Source organism: Merops nubicus, unplaced genomic scaffold, assembly GCF_000691845.1.
Source record: "Merops nubicus isolate BGI_N331 unplaced genomic scaffold, ASM69184v1 scaffold15406, whole genome shotgun sequence".
In the NCBI taxonomy this organism is placed as follows: domain Eukaryota; kingdom Metazoa; phylum Chordata; class Aves; order Coraciiformes; family Meropidae; genus Merops; species Merops nubicus.
In genome coordinates this window covers 5,999-23,239 of record NW_008613052.1, presented here as the reverse complement: position 1 = coordinate 23,239, position 17,241 = coordinate 5,999, and the positions used below count along the sequence as shown (strand labels likewise).

The window sequence follows — 17,241 nt, the reverse complement described above, 5'->3', positions numbered from 1 at the left end:
TGCCCCAAATGACCCTGTAGATGGGCTGAGGACACTCCTGTGGCTGGAGGCAACGTAAGCTGAGACTTTGCCTCACTGCCTCTGAGGTACTTATACCTCTCCTTCTCCAGCAGCACCCCGTGCAAAGGAAGAGGTGCCCCCCAAAGGCAGTGGTTTCAATGAGGAAGCTGGTGGCACACTCGCCGGGTGGTGGGATCTCAGCCCAGCAGTTTATTCAGCAGGGAATTTACACTGGTGCCATCAAAACTCACACGGCTGCCCTGAGTGATCTGGAAATGAACTCAACCTACAAGCTGTTTTCACCTTAATTCTTGAATGATGGTGTTCACAGAGCCAAGGAGCTCCTTGAAGTAGCCGTCCTTGTCCCCTTCCCTCTGCTCCTCCGCCGCCAGCTCCTCGTACTCACTGCGCAGGAGGCTGAGCGTGCTGCTGAGGGCCTGGTCCCCCCGGTACAGCTCCTTGCAGAATTCCATCAGCACCCCGACCAGCTTGAGGACCTTCTCCCGAGTGTCGTGCTCCGGCATGGCCAGCAGGTTTGAGACAACCATGCACCAGTCCTGTTCCACCACGGCTGGGACCAGACGGACCTGCCGGTACTGCTGGATCTTCTCCTCTGTTTGATCCCCGTGCTGTGAGGCCTCAAGGAGCATCTGTGGGGAATGGTGGAATATGGGTTAGTATCCCTATCAGAGAGCAACTGCTCCCAGAAGAATCCCAGCATGATGGGGGGTGGAAGTGACCTCTGGGGATCACCTCGTCCAACCCCCCTGCTCCAGCAGGTCACCCACAGCAGGGTGCCCAGGATCACATCCAGGTGGGTTTGGAACCTCTCCAGAGAAGGAGACTCCACAACCTCTCTTGGCAGCCTACTCCCCGCTCAGCCACCCTCACAGCAAAAAATTTTCTCCTCCTGTTCAGATGGAACCTCCTGGGTTCCAGTTTGTGCCCCTTGCCACTTGTCCTGTCGCTGGGCACCACTGACAAGAGTCTGGCGCCAGCCTGTTGACCCCTGGGAGCCCTTTAGCTCTTGCTCAGCATTGATCAGATCCCCTCTGAGTCTTCTCTTCTCCAGCTGACCAGCCCCAGGGCTCTCAGCCTTTCCTGGCACAGAGGTGCTCCAGGCCCCTCAGCAGCTTCACAGCCTCCTCTGGACTCTCCCCAGTAGGACCTTGTCTCTCTTGAAGTGGGCAGCCTGGAGGTGGAGCAAATACTCCAGAGGTGGCCTCACTAGGGCAGAGTAGAGGGGGAGAAGAAACTCCCTGACCTGCTGGCCCACTGATTTATCTCACTGTTTTATGGGACACGGTGAGGACAAGGAGGGACAATGTTGAGGAGACCTCCCCTCTCCTTCTCCCCTGACAGGGCCGTTTGCTAAACCCCTTCTGGCCACGCAGGGTTTGGGGTGAAAAGGGAAGAAGGCAGCAGAAGAAGCTGTTCTGAGCCCCAGCAACTGGTGCTTGGGCAACAAGAGATTCTGATGGTAGTTTAGGATCTTCAAGCCAACCTATCTGCATGTCACCCAGCCCACCCAAACCTGCCACCCTGCCAGGCACTAAGGGCTGTCCCGTCCCCTCCGTGGGAGGTGGGTTAATGAAAAACAAGGATTTAATCTCGCTCTGGGCTCTCCCAGGCACTTGCCTCCTGCAGCAGTGGCCTGTGGGATGGAGGGAACTCAACCCAACAGCGTGGGCCAGCACATATCCTTGACTGGCCCCTCCTCACCCTTGTCCTGTGAGGAGGCTCGGTGGCCCTTTGGCTCAGTGGGGGGATGAAGGTGGGGAGAGCCCAGCCAGGTCCCATCCCCTCCCTCCTGGCTCCTCACCTTCTCCACGATGAGGTCATAGAGGAGTGTCACCACACGGACATGGAGGGTCTCCATCCCCTTCTGCCTGAAGAGGCTCCTGAGGACCTGGAGGCCTCCCAGCTTGAGGAACTGCTGCTGGGCATAGGGGAAGTGTCTCAGCATGGAGGACAGAGCGAAGAGAGCCTGGTGGAGAAAGGTCCATCAGCATGGTGGCCATGGCTGCGGCATCTGGCTCAGCCTCTCTTCACGGTATCCCATGGGGACAGGAGAAATATGGGCCAACCCATTTGCGTTGAGCTCGCTGGTAGATGCCTTCAACCCTCTCCTTACTGAGGGGCATCTCCAAGAGTCCCTTCTTCTCCTGGTCCCAGCACTCCCCGGCACCGTGAGCTGCCCAAACTTGGGTGATTTCCACCCAAACTCCACCCAGACTGTCACAGTGTTTGCTGGAATGATAACCCACAGAGACCTGGGGCTACCACCTGAACAGACCCAACGCCACCACTTCTTGCAGTTCACCCCACTGGCTTCAGGCTAAGGATGGGGTGAAGGGGTGTCCAGAATCATTCAGAAGAGCCTGGTCCCCTTGAGGTGATCTGGACACCTGGAGATCCTCCTCTCCCTTGCACCCACGTGGCTGGAGGACAAGCCCACGTCGCTCCCCAGGACACAGTCCCAAAACAGGGTCTGTCTCAGTGCAGCACCACACACTGGCAGCGAGACACCCACACTTGCCTCCTGGGCCTGGAGCAGCCAGGGGTTAACACTGAGGAGACAATTTGGGGCCAGCTGGCTGAAATTCCCTGGCCTGGCTTTGGCAGCCATGGTTTGAGGATGCTCAACAGGTGCTGGTGGGGAGCAGAGCTGGCTCCTCTGCACACAGCATGGAAAATGGAAATTTCAACCCTGGGAGGCTCTGAGAAGGCTGCATGGGAATGTGGACACCACTGAACTCATCCCTCGTGCTCTTCTCCAGGGGCTGCCAGTGGGATGAGCTCAGTTCTTTCCAAGAACTGGCCTGTACCCACCATGCAAGTGTTCAAGTGATGCTGGTGAGGACCTCTGCATGCCCAGCATCCCTCCCCACTCCAAAATGAGCTCCAGATTGAGTCAAGGGCACTCCTGGGAGGAGTTCCTGAGCATTGAGCATCCTGTGATGCACTTCTCCAGCTGGGACCTCCTCACAGCCATGGCCAAAAGCAAAGGGGTTCCCCAGATTCTCCCGTGTCTTTCACTTGCTGGAGGACTCTTACCATGGACCGAAAGGGAACTTGCCCTGCTCACTGCAGGGAGGTTGTTCTAGATGACCTTTACAGGTCCCTTCCAACCCAAACCAGCTTGTGGTTCCATTTTTGGGAGCCTGTCAAAGCACTGGCACCCCACAGGCAGGTACACTAAAGATGAATCAAAGAGCTGGTGGTTCCCTCTGGCAGGAGGTGGCTGTCTTAAAGGGTGGGGCTGCGTTTTTGGGAGCAGTTAGATAATTTACGGCCTGCAAACAGAGGTAGCTTCATCCTAAAGCCAGGGTAAGGAGATCTTATGCTCCAGGGAGTGCAACGAGGGCACCCCTGGGGAGCCAAATCCACCCAGCACGGGGGATGCCTGAAGGCACTCACACACAGCAGGGGCTCTGCCCAGAGGTGCAGCTCCTCTCACCCACCTTCTTCTTGACAGCCAGGGGCTGCTCCGTAGCCAGAATCACCAGGAGCTTCTGCAGAGCACCCCCCTCGATTGCCTCGATCTGGACTTTGGGGTTGCTGCAGGGAAGAAAGCAAAAGGCAGGTCAGCAACAGAGCAGGGCAGGGCAGGGGGGGCTGGGCAGCACCCCATGGCACACACCAGGCAGGCCCAACCCAGCCTGACCCCAGAGCAAAGCCCCCCAGCTCCCACTGCCCTCAGCTCGTGGTCAGGGGGAAGGTCCCGAGTCCTGCAGAACACCTTCAACACAGGAGCACAGCAGGAAGCCACAGCCACGGGGCTGGGGAAGAGCTCACCAGCCTGTCCAGCCCACCCCACCACGTGTCCCATGTCCTACTCGTCTTCCCCAGGCAAGGAGCAGTTTCCCTCTTGGCTGTTGGATCCCATCTATCCCTCACCAGCCTTTCCTTTTGGCTCCCACTCCCCTCTCCCCCGTGCCTCGCTTGCTGTTAACACACTGATTGATTCCAAGGCTGCAGCACCGTCCCTCCAGCTCAGCTGGAGGGAGCTCCTGCTTGGCCCTGGTGCCTCCGAATCACAAACCACTCCTGGTCTCACCACCCGCACACCTCTTGCTGGCACCGCTTTTCTCCAAGGGCTACCAAGGGCCAAACGCACCCTCTGTCTGCAAGAGCCACGCTAAAATGCCAGGTCTGCATGGGAAGAGCTGCCCTGGGCACAGGCCGATGAAGACAAGCCTTGCCCACCCTCAGGTACCAGCTGCAGGGCAATGGCATGGGCATCCTGCTGAGGACATCTGGCACCTGCCTGGCTGGGGCAGGAAGGAGAAAGAACAACCCCAGAAGAGATTTCACAGCATGGTCCCACCTACAGCCCTTCATCAAGGATGGCCAACATCCCTCTCCCTGCAGAGCAGCGATGGCCTGGCCTGGGCTCTGAGTTTGACGTCAGAAGTCAATGCAGGATCACAGCACCAGCCCCTAAACCTTCAACTGTCCCCAGGCAACCCCTGAACCCAAGACAATTTCCCCCCCACCAGTGACAACGGCTGCTCTCATCTCCAGCCACAAAGCCAGCCACGGCCCCTCCAGCACCAGGACAACCCGGTGGTGGTGCTGCAGCCCCACAGCACCACCACACCCCATCCAGACCCAGCAGCTTCTCCCAGGGCGACGACAGGGGAAGTAGGACGATGGGATGGGTGACAAGGAGCTCCAGGGTTGGGCTGAAGACCCATCTAACAAATCCAAGCAGGTAGAAAGGTCCTCAGTGTGACCTTCACCTTCAGAAGAGCCAGGGACGAGGAACATCTGCCCTACAGAAGCAAACAAATCCTACACCTCCTTTTGGTCTGGATGGATGTGTCAGCCAGACACACCCAGGGCTTGTGATCGGGCTCCTTCGGGAGCCCAAGGACACAACATCCAGAGGGCAGGAAGGAAATGCAGCAGTGAGGAGCAACTCCTGTCCCCAGGTTGGCAGGGGCAGAGCTGCCAGGGCCAAGCTCAGAGCCCTGCACAGCCCCACTGCCCTGGGCAGCCTGGCACAGCCCTGGACAACCCTCAAGAGCAAAAAATTGTTCCTCAGGCCCAACCGAAACCTCCCCTAGGGCAACTTGAGGCTGTTTCCTCTTGTCCTGTCACTTTTTCCTTGGGAGAAGAGCCCAACCCCCACCTGGCTCCAGCCTCCTGTCAGGGAGCTGTGGAGAACCAGAAGGTCTCCCCTGAGCCTCCTTTGCTCCAGTCTAAACCACCACAGAATTGGAGATGAAGAAACCCCAGCTGCATTTCCAGACCCCGAAGTTGGAGCTGGCAACTCTAATAAAACTTCTAATCCAAAAACCTGACTAAATTTCCCACTCAAGTCACTCTGGGCAAGAGGGACCAGAGTAAGTGCAGAACAAGCTTATAGGCAAGCACCTTCCTCAGCATAATTGCACTGAGAGGAGAAGCCAGAGACCTCTTGGTGCCATTCAACTGAAAACATTCAGTTTGGGATATCCAAGTTCTATCATCACTTCTATCTAGAATAAATAATAAAAACTCTACAGCAAGGTAGAAAAATGGGTATACCTTCCAATGCTTGCCTAGTCCCCTGGGGGATTTGATCTAATCAAAACCTCTGAACCACGGAGGTTTTGCCAAGGAGAACCTCTAGAGGTTAGGAAGCCTTTCTGGATGGTAGGCGTGCTGCTCACTTCTCAACATTTCTGTTGTTTAATGTCTCTACTATGAACAATCTGGGCTCCACGGTAACAAAAAAGCTCGTGGCAGAGTTGAGACAACTCAGCACAGATCTGTACAAATGGCACTGTCAAGCCAGGGACCAAAGCCAACCCGAAGAGACACAACGAGGCAGACAGTGGAGCGCTCGCACAGGACATTCACCCTGTGCTCATCTGCTGGTGGCTAAGGGGGTGCTGGCACCAGCAATGAGGTTTGCTGGAAAGCAGCTGAGGCTGGGACAAGGGAACAAAACCTCCGATGACATCCCCTGGTGCTGCAGTGATGGCAGAGACTTGGGTGCACTCAAACCTGGGTGAGGAACAGCCACGAGGCTACAGGGACTCAGCAAAAGCTCGGGCTCAAGCAGCTTCCCAAGAGAGACCCTCGTGTGCTCAGCAGCCCCTGTTTGCCCTGGGAGGACCCACCACATCCCCTCCAGATGTGACTCTCACTGCATGTCTGAGGTCCTTGTGTCTCACATGGTGCCCACGTCCATCACATCCATCTCTCTCATTCTGTTCCTGAAGAGCAGAAAAGGAGGCTGGGTACAGGCTCATTGTGACTGATCCATGCAAGAAACCACCTGGGCACTGGGACTGGTTAATGTGCAGGCTGCTGGTGTTCATGCTGGCCAAGACCTGTTGAGCACGGGTAAAATGCTCAGTGAGACCAGCAGTAATCTCTGTTGCCCACAGGTGCACACACCTTCATCTCTGAGCAGCTGCTGAGAAAGCTCTGGCCCTTGCAAGGTGGGCTTTGTTCTCTGGCAGAAGTTCCTGAACTTCTTCAGACATGAGCCATCCATCCCTGATTGTGAGAGAACCTCTCAGCAGCTCTGGGCAGGGGCCACCAGACCCTCTCAGTATGGATCCTGCAGATGATACCCTCTTTGCTAGGGTGGAGGCAGCAGTCTGCTCTCGGTGCCTTCAAATCCCAAGTCAGGCTGTTCCTCCATCCAACTCAAGATGTCCCCAATGCCTGCAGACCTCCTTGCTTCTTCCCCCCTCTGCCAGGGACCTCTGCAGACAGCTCACCCAGCAGTGATGGGGCTGCCCCCACACCATCACAGCACACTTTAGAAGCACTGTTCTGACCCCAAGACAAACAACATTTCGGTTGCCCACTGCTGCCTCCTTCCAGAGTTCCCAGGGTACTGAGCACAAACCCACTGTTCGTTCCACCAGCCCAGCACGGGTCCCTTGTCCTGGCTGGAGGAGGGTGACCACGTCCTTTGGCAGAGAGGAGAAAAACCCAGCCCAGGGGAGGAAAAGCCAACAGCTTTTCCACCTGAGCCTGCCTGCTGCAGCTCTCGGCGGCAGAAGGAAACTTTTTCTGTCAGTTTCTAACTCACTGCGTTGGAGCTACAGCTTCCCACCAGGGGCCAGAAATGGTAACAGTCCAGGGGTGTTTGCCAGAACACCACGAGCCTCAGCAGAGCACAGAGAGAGGAGCAGGAGTAACAAAACCAAGACCAGTGCTGTTGGAGTCAAACCGAAACAAAGGTGCTGCAGCAGTGACTGGTGGCAGGTCCTGCCTGGGGTGGGTGGGAAGGCAGAGGTGGGACCTGGCACCTCCCAAAAGCTGACAGGTCAGGATGTTTGTACCCTTCTTCCTTTATTGTCTTTCATTAAAGCTCTCTGTGGAAGCAACAGGACCTTAGGATGGGGATGGCTGGCCAAAGGACCCACCAGCATGATGGAGTCCTCAGCACAGCAGAGACAGGGACCTGCTGGAGCAGGGCCAGAGGAGCCCCAGCAATGACCCGTGGGGAGAACCCCTCTGCTCGGAGTCCAGCAGGAGAGAGTTGGGCTTGGGCAGTCTGAGAGGAGAAGGCTCCAGATGGGGAGACCTTCTGGTGGCCTGCAAGGACTTCAAGGGTTCTGTCAGAAAGTCGGGGACAAAGTTTTAGCAGGGCTTGTTGCCACAGGACAAGGGGTGATGGCTTTAAAATAAAAGAGAGAGATTTAGACACGAGAGGAGGATGAAATGTTTTCCACTGAGGGTGGTGAGCCCCTGTTCCAGGTTGCCCAGAGAGGTGGTCATTGCCCCATCCCTGGAACCATTCCAGGGGGGGTGGACTAGATGAGCTTTAAACCCAAACCATTCCGTGATTCTGTGGTTCACTGGCAAACTTGTGATATGGAAGCAGAAGATGAAGACGACATTTTTTAAGAGTCCCATCCGATAAGAGACACCCATTCCATGCTCCCACCAGGATGACCCCAAGAACTTGTGCACAAATTTAGGAGAGATCTCCCAGAGTTTTCCCAGACTGCACATGTGAAGGGCAGGGGAAAAGACTGAGGAGGAGCAACACAGCCCTGAGGCACAGTGGCTCCTGAGTTAGGCGGGAACTTGCAATAAGGCAGCAAAATTAGATTTAAATTAAAAAAAAGAAGGGAAGATCAGGGCAGGCAGGCAAACGCCCTCATCAAGGACACACAGAGAATATTGATTTCTTGGCCTCCTCCTCCTTGTGCAAACTGCACGAGAGCCTGGGAAAACAAAGGGTCAGTTCCTTCCTTTGAGCATCCTGCCGAAGCCAGGCAGGGAAGGAGCAAAGGGAGAGGAGAATGAAGAGGGCAATGGAGGGGTTGTTCCTGCCCAGCTGAGCACGGGGTGCTGAGCACAGCATTTCTCTTGCCCTGCCTGGAGCGTGTCCTGTGGTAGCCACACACCTGCTCTGGTGGCCACTGGCTGCTGAGCTCCACCAGCACCCTCCCCAGGAGAGCCCAGGCTTTGATGGAAGGTGAAAAGGCCGTGAGGATAATCACTGGGCTAGAGAAGATTTAATGGGTCTCCTCTCCTGTCAGAGCCAGCAGTCTGCGATGCCACCGGGGAAATCAAAGCTCGGGATCAAAGTCTGTAAGTCTGGGAAACAGCCTAAAAAATTTAGTGCAGTCTATTTAACTTGTGCTGTAACCTAAAGATCAGAAACAGGCAGCAAGGCAGCGGGGCTCAGCTCATCCTCCCCCTGCCCAGTTCTCACTCCAAAACCTGAAAAGGTGAGTGTGCCAACACCAACGCTCTGCTTGCCACCTCGGCGCTGACGTGGGGCCACCATGGCACCAGGGCACCGAGCCCTGCCTGCCTCCTCCTGCCCCTCCAACCACCACACCTGGGTAAGAACGTGAAAGGCAATGGAAAAGGTCGTTTTTGTGGGCCCTGAAAACCACAAGCAATACCAAGCAGGGTCACCAATGACCAGCGATTCTGTATTTGGAGGATTTCTGACAGCTCTTGTAAGCATATTCATGTTAAAATTACCTGACAAGTAAGAGATGGAGTGATCAAACTGATCATTACGATGCCAACGTTTAAAGGTTTGACTGGAATTCAGTAATTCCAGCCTGAGCTGTAGCTGTAAATCTCTGAATAAGGGCAGGAAGAAGAGGCAGGATGATCAGCAGCTCGTTAGTACCTGCACGACTGAACTCTAAATTGCAGGTTTGAGAAAAAAAAAACAAAAAAACAAAAAGCATTGAAATAGTCCAAGTGAGAGGTGAGACATGGGGGGGGAAGGTGCTTTCTCACTGCATCCCAAGCACTGGTGATGGTGTGAACTATTCCCATAGGAAAAAAATAGTGTGGACGTGGCCCTTGGGGACATGGTTTAGGGGCCACGGTAGTGTTGGGTTGGTAGTTGGACTTGATGATCTTTTTCCACCTTCATGATTCTGAGATTTAACACAGAGCCTTCCATTACTGCAGAGCCCTGTGCTATCGAGGACATCTGCACACACAGCTTGGGTTATCTGGGGTAAGAATAAAATCAGCCCAACCCCAACGAGGCCACCTAAAACTATCTGGAGTTAGGAGGAGGGGGGATGAAGCACAGACCCACCCCCAAGCCCTCTCCGAGGTCTGCATGCAGCAGACCTGGCCTAGAAAGCTCCTCCATTGAGTGGTGAAATGCTGGGGTCTGAACACAGACTCCTGAATTAAGGTTGACATATGGGTGATTCCCACAGCCCTTCATACAGAGGTGGTGAGTTTGCCTTATAGCTTCCCCCCAGGGTGCGGCCGGCCCTGCAGGGAGAGCCAGACGGGAAATGAGCCCCAGGGGTCCCGCATTGAGTTGACAAAGGTCAGGTGTCTGCTTGGGGATAAAAGCTGGGACCACTGGCAGGGAGTCAGGAGTGTCTGTCTGTGGAGTGCACTCCCCAGAGCTTCCTGGTTCAGGGCAGACCTCCTGACTCTCCCTGGAGCTGGGCCCCAGTCTGCTCAAGACCTTTGCGAACGCCGGCGGATCAGGTGAGAGTCACTATGTGGTCACCTTTCTCTTATGTATTTAGCTTGCTGGTCTGGCTGTTTCCCATGCCAACTGTGGGCAGCCTCAGTTCCCTGTTTGTACCACCTGTTGTGGGCCGAGTCATGTCGTTTGTGGGATCGTTGGGGGTGGTGTTGATTAGTGACCAACTGATTGTCTTGTTTGTGCCCCCGGTGGTCATTCATGTCATAACGTTTGTGTCTACAATACAGTCTGCCTATTGGATTCTCTTCCTGCTGGTTGTGTCATTCCTGTTAGGCCTGGTCATTGGCAAAACAAGTGGATTGGACAGAAAGGCCTTCAGAGCTACGACTCAAGGAGATGAAAAACCACCCAGAAAAACGGAGCCCGAAGTAGTTGTGCCGATCAAACCAGAGCAAAGAAGAGAAGTGGGGGTGAGGGGGGAGAACCTGACAAAAGGAAACCCAGGTTTCAACAGGCAACACAATACAACAATCCCGTATGGGAGATGTGAAGCATAAAAGAGACGTTAGATGTTCAAAAGCACAGAACACAGGAGAGACGGGAAAGAAAAGCCCTGAGAAGATGAAAATCTCCACTTCAATGCAATGCTGCCTTCTCACTTTCCACCGAGCCAGGAGCTCAGCGCAGTAGCGGGGGAGCAGCAGCAGCCCTGGGAGAGCAACCCCAAAGGGTCACGTGGGCCCCAGAAGGGGTTTTAATGAGCAATTAGGTTCTTGAGTATTTGTTGCTAAGAGGAGGAACAGAATTGCAGAGAAGTTTGAGCTGAGGACATGATTCAGTGGTTCTGATGGGCTGATGTGATACTTCAACCAAGGCAGTGTGTCATGCAAGGGATGCAGAAACAGCATGGGGCTGGCCTAGGACAGGCTGGGAACCTTGGCAGCTGGTCAGCCAGTCCTCTGTCATCATATGAGCCCTGCAACAACCCTGCTCATAGCAGGAGGGTTCTAACAGCCCATTATGGACAAGCCCGGAACGTCTTGGGAACACAGGGACATGGAGTTTAACCAGGGCAAACTGCTCTCGTATCCCTGTGTCTAAAGGGGCAGTGAAGCTGGGGAAGGGTCTAGAGCCCAAGTCTGGTGAGGAACAGCTGAGGGACCTGGGGGTGCTGAGCCTGGAGCAAAGGAGGCGCAGGCTCTCCACAGCTCCCTGACAGGAGGCTGGAGCCAGGTGGGGGTTGGGCTCTTCTCCCAAGGAAAAAGTGACAGGACAAGAGGAAACAGCCTCAAGTTGCCCCAGGGGAGGTTGAGGTTGGCCCTGAGGAACAATTTCTTCCCCAGGAGTGTTGTCCCGGGCTGTGCCAGGCTGCCCAGGGCAGTGGTGGAGTCCCCATCCCTGGAGGGTTTTCCAAGATGTGGAGATGTGGTGCTGAGGGACATGGTCAGTGGGGACCTGGCAGTACTGGAGGAATGGTTGGACTTGATGGTCTGGAAGGTCTCTTCCAACCAGAGCAATTCCACGGTTCCACATCGCAGGAATTACCTGGTGTGAGTTCCTGTCCCCTTGCAGACACCATGGCTCCAGGTTGGAGGTGCAGAGCAGAGCTCCTCATGGCATGGCCAAGGCCAAGAGCCCTAAGGAGCCCCATGGGGAGGCACCCAGCTCGCTGAAGGCCAGGAGGGAAAGGCCAAGGCTCAGTATTTTGGAAGAGGAGAAAAATGAGATGAGCTGCAGTGCCGTAACACAGCCTAACAGATGGGTGATTACATTTCTATCAAGATCTGTAAAAGTCATTAAATAAAACCACAGAATAACGAATCTGCGACAGCAAAACAGCTCACCAGGGTGCAGAGAGCCCATCCTCCTCTTCCTCCTCCTCACCTCTCCATGGAGCACAGTACAAGAGTGATCACCAACTCTGGACAACAAAACCTCAGGTGCCAGAGCAGAATCAACCCCGGCAGATTGTTCCTCTGAAGGCACACAAACAACAAACTGACAGGCTGTACTTACAGCCTTGGAGAAAAAGGTGTCAGAGAAACAGGCTGGAGGTGGCACATGGTGACAGGGTGAGCCCAGGTAGGAATCCCACTGCTCGCAGCTCCTGAGGACACCCCAGAGCCTCAGCTTCGCCAGCCCTGAGCTTGATTTTGGAGCCTTCACTTTACCTCCCAGCTACGAGAACATCGGTGCTGGTGGCCGGGTGACTTGCTGCTCTCCTGAAGCTCCCACTGACATCAAGAAAGCTTTTCATCACTGAGACTTCAAAGCACCCCCTGATTTATAGATGGGGAAACCAAAGTGCTCCCAGGAGCAGCAGGGTGCAAGCAAGAGTGCTGGGCTCCTGCCTCCCTGCATGCCTCCTGGCTCCAATACTCAGCTGGCCTGGGATGGTGGCAAACACAGGAGCACCCAAAGTCCTACCACACTCCTTGCTGCTGCTGTGGGACCCCTGAATGAGACCCTTCTGCCACAGTCACTCGCAGCAGGGCAGCTTAGGTAAATGAGAAGCTGGACATGAGCCACCAATGTGCAGTGGCAGCCCAGGAGGCTAATTTAATCCTGGGCTGCATCAAAAGAAGCGTGGCCAGCAAATGGAGAGAGATGATCCTGCCGCTCTACTCTGCCCTGGGGAGACCTCATCTGGAGTCCTGTGTCCAGTTCTGGTGCCCCCAGCACAAGAAGGATGTGGAGCTGTTGGAGTGTGTCCAGATGAGAGACACAAAAATGATCCAAGGGCTGGAGCAGCTCTGCTGTGAGGACAGGCTGAGGGAGTTGGGGCTGTTCAGCCTGGAGAACAGGAGGCTCCGGGGGGGACCTTATAGTGACCTTCCAGTACCTGAAGGGGCCTACAAAAAAGCAGGGGAGGGTCTATTCAGAAGAGTTTGTAGTGACAGGACGAGGGGTAATGGCTTTAAGCTAGAAAAGGGCAGATTTAGGTTAGACATCAGAAAGAAGTTCTTTAATATGAAGGTGATAGATCACCTGAATAGGTTGCCCAGAGAGGTGGTGGAGGCCCCATCCCTGGAGACATTCAAGGTCAGGCTTGATGAGGCTCTGAGCAGCCTAACCTAGAGATGTCCCAGGCTATAGCAGGAGGGTTGGACTAGATGACCCTTCGAGGTTCCTTTCCAACCCAAACATTCTCTTCACTCCAAGAGTTTTGCCAGAAGCACCCCTGCAAGACCCGCTGCGTCATGCTGAGCACAACCTGAGGCAGGCAGAGCTACTCAAATATTCCAGCAAAGCCTCTTCCTAGTCTTGGGGTGACAGGAAAACACCGCAACAAGCTGTCTGAAGCACCAGAAGAAGATCAGCTGCTGGGCTCCCACCACCTCGGCTGAGGCTCCCCAGCAGCAGCGGGTGCCTAACTTATCATCTCAGGAGACATTAAAAGGCAGTCTGAGGGTAAGACCTTTAGTTGGGATTCGCTTTATTTATTTGCTTGCTCATTTGAGCTGATTTTTCTTTAAGATGAGGGCTAATAATGTATTAGAATGAAAAAGCAGCAAGCTTTTCCCTGGCGTGTCCCTGCTGGGGCCAGCAGCGGAGCGCAGGAGCTCTGCGGCTCTTCTACGAGACACGGGGTGTGAGAACAGGCACCTCGCTTCCCTCCCTTCCAGCAGCATCTCCACGAGGCTCTGTCCTATTTTAACCCTGCCATCTGTCTGCAGCTCTCGGCGTTCCCCCGGCACTGAGGAAGGCAGGTGTTTTTTAACATTCGCCTTACATGGAGCGAATCTTTCATTTCCCACCCCCTTTTGCTCACGGCCGTGCCCCGGCGCACCCCCAGGTGCCACGGTGGAAGACGTTGCTCCTAAAAAAAACTGATCAGCACTTCCAAGCACCATCTCAAGCCCCCCTCCTGCTCTGCTGCTGGATCACAGGGATCACCCACCCCCCCCCAACGCCACGGTTTAAACCCTGGCTGTTCCCAGTCCCACCGGGTTTGACAGTGTTATTAGAAGCATTTTAGACTGGAAAAGTAGATTTGTTTCCCTGAGTCATGACTCAAACCCGAGGCTTTGCTCCGTTCCCGAGAGCACAACAGTGTCTCCCAAACGCACAGCGCAGATTTCGGCTCCAAAAGCGAAGCTTGGGGAACGTGTCCAGCCAGGGACAGGATGGAAAAGCTGCACCTGCAAAAGCTGGGAAATCTTTTTTTTGGTCATTTACCTGGTTTTCATACACAGAAAGCATGACCTGTGGAACTCCAGCCCCTGGGGAAACCTAACAAACTCATTCTGCATCAAGCGACTTGGGAGAAGGGGGGAACCCCTCTGCTGGGAGCCCAGCAAGAGGGAGTTTGGCTTGGGCAGCCTGCAGAGGAAAAGGCTCCAGCTGAGGAGACCTTCTGGTGGTCTGTCAGTGCTTAACGGGGCTTGTCAGAGAGCTGGGGACAGACTCTTTATCAGGGCCTGTTGTGACAGGACAAGGGGTGATGGTTTTCAACTAAAAGAGGGAGACTTAGGCTAGAGAGAAGGAAGAAACCCTTTACCCTGAGGTTGGTGAGCCCCCCCGGTCTAGGTTGCCTAGAGACGTGGTAGAAGCCCCAACCCTGGAGACTTTCAAGGGGAGGCTGGATGGGGCTCTGAGCAACCTCATCTAGTTGAAGATATCTGGGTTCACTGCAAGGGGTTTGAACTAGATGAGCTTTAAAGGTTCCTTCCAACCCAAACCAGACTGATTCTATGACTCAATCACACATTAATAAGGAGGAAAGCAACAGCAGGAGTGTGGTCACAGGACCAGGACAGTGGTGCTGCCACACAACCCACAGACAATTCCAGCCAGTTCCTGGGTGGGAAGCCCTCGAGGAAAACTTGGGACTCACAGAAAGCACCAGCAATTTTCTGCTTTCTGATTCATCCCTACTCCGACACCTACGTGTGCAGCAGAGGAGGCTGGAACTGCTACATTTAGGATGACATTTAAAAATCAAGGTTCTGCTGCTGATGGCCATTAAAAACCCAGCAGCATTTTTCAGAAACAAGTGGGGTCTCGCGTCGGTGTCCCTGCCAAGTATCAGCACAGCAGTAATTCTCCTGGCAGCTTCAGTTACAAGATAAAGGAAAATTGCACCCACCTATAATTACTGTTTTTACTCTTGCTGTTGGGTTTTAAGCATTGCCTATATACCTTTAGATTTTTTAAACACAAAATAAGACATAAACATTTCCCCAAACCTTTCTAATTGTCAGATTCATCTTGCTTAACATCAGATATATAAAACGAAGACACGTAGCTCATAGGAGCTGCCTGGGCTCCCTCAGAAACACGTTCTAACCCATACTCTGCACAGCCCTGGAGACCCAACCACTGCTTCTCTATTTCCATGGCACTTGCTAATCCAGAAAGGCAAACCTACAGCCCGAGGCTTTAGATCCACTCTAAAGAAGGTTGCATCTATTTTGAAAAGCAGATGAGGAATTCCTGGTCCCCAGCAGTGAGCAGAAAAGATGATGTGCCCCATGGGAGATGGGGCTGTCTTTACTCCTGCCTTACAAGGGGATGATTTGCCTTTTGGAGGAGTCTTTCTGCCCTGTCTGGAGATGGAGCCTGGAGAGTTAGCTCAGGTTAGTTAGACACTCATGATGATGAGCTAGGTGACGCAGATCCAATCTTCAGACAGAAGGTGAAGGAAATTCCTACAAATGCGTGAATCAAGCTGTCAAGGAGTTAAAATGACCAAGCCAGCTAATAAAACTTGGTAATAATGCAATGAATTCATGGGCACATATAAGAAGCAAAGCCATGGCAGAGGCCACAGCTCAACAGAACGCTCAGAAAGGGCTGGAGCAAGGAGGGGGAGCACTTTCAGAAGGGAGAATTTTGCATAAAAAATGCCATGGAATAATTACACAAGGAGAAGGGAATTTCAGCAGCATGTCCTACATCACCAATGGATGGAGAAAACAGACACCTTGACAAAGAAAGCCAATGTGTCAACGAAGCTTTAATGACCCTAAAGGCAAGGAGAAAAAGTCCTCATCTGCTGCAGGGAGGAGGGAGTCAACAGAGAGATTTAGCCTGGCAACAGAACGGTGAGGAAAAGCCAGAAAGATCTTGAGATGAACACTGCCTCTGCAATGGAGAGCAGTGACACAGCATGCATCACAGGTAGGTTCTGCAAAGCAGGAGATAAGGGCTTCCTCACCAGGGCAGAAGGAAGCTCTGAGAGCTGAGCAGCTGCAGAAGATGAGATGCCTGGATTCAGAGACAGCCCGAACATGTCAGGTGAAGGAGGACACGGGGTTCAACTTACTCAAGGCACTGGAGCTGGGGAAAGACAGACACTCCACACATGCTGCTTGGGATGATCGCTTCCCACTGCTAGACTCTGCTGAGAGAGGACGAGGAGGTGGCACAACCAGGAGCTCACATGTGTGCTGTGAAGGCACGGGAGGAGAGGAGAGGAGAGGAGAGGAGAGGAGAGGAGAGGAGAGGAGAGGAGAGGAGGAATTGCTGGGATGCAAACCCCAAGTCGATCGCAGCCTAGTAAACAAAGCTGGGTCTCCTCCCGCCTGCCTCGTAGGATGAGAGAGGGAAGCCACTGGCCCATGGCTCTGCAGGGGGTGCCCTGCCTGCCCCAGGGGTCGGGCTGCTATCTGTGCCTTGGGAAGCTTCAGGACATCACTTCAGAAAGCGATGGCCCTAAAGCAATGCTTCCCGCCCAGACAGACGCTGGTGAACCCACGTGGGAGCTCCTGGCTGAGCTGGTGCAGATCATCTCCTCACCAGCGTCCCTCGGCTCAGCACGCAGCAGGCAGGCTGATTTCGGGCCATTTACACGGAGGAGGCTCCTGCAACCTCCAGCTGAGCACACAAACCCTACCAGATGAGAAGCCGCCGGCTCTGCACTAGTGGCTGATGACACAAGTGCCTCATTGTCCCTCGGCCATTCCCTGGCATGTGAAACACTGGCCACCTTCCCAAGAGCTGCAGACAATATCCACTGCGGGTTTGTGACAAGGAGATCAACCTCCACACACATCCTGCCACCTCCTCTCCTTACTGACATCCTTCCTGCTCCACTCCCCCAGCAGCAACGCCAAGAAGATCAGTACAGCTCTTCATCCTCCCTCATCATCCAGGCTGGATCTTCACCCTACCCCAGAGCTGATGGCATCCAGTGGTCCCAGCACAGCAAGGTGACACAGGCTGGGCAATGTAGAGTCCAAGTCAACACGAATGGCGGCTGACGTGACCTGTCTGAGCAGCTGAGCAACCACCACCCCATGGAGAATCAGTCATCACACGGACCTCCCTCCCTCCAACTCTTCTTCTGTCTATTGTGCAGAGGTAAGAAAAACCCCTCAGTTTGCTCTCCATTTGAAATTCAGCAACGGATGTCA

At 54.1% G+C, this 17,241-nt stretch overlaps 1 protein-coding gene across 1 annotated transcript; it reads right to left on the bottom strand.

Moving 5' to 3' along the window:
* Nucleotides 1-299: 299 nt before the first annotated feature.
* Nucleotides 300-3,561, bottom strand: LOC103774369 (nucleotide exchange factor SIL1-like; the record flags this gene model as incomplete). Its single annotated transcript, XM_008941768.1, has 3 exons — nucleotides 300-650; nucleotides 1,823-1,987; nucleotides 3,465-3,561. Coding segments are annotated over 3 exons (613 nt in total), but the record flags the coding sequence as incomplete, so codon positions are not given.
* Between the last annotated feature and the right edge of the window lie 13,680 nt (nucleotides 3,562-17,241).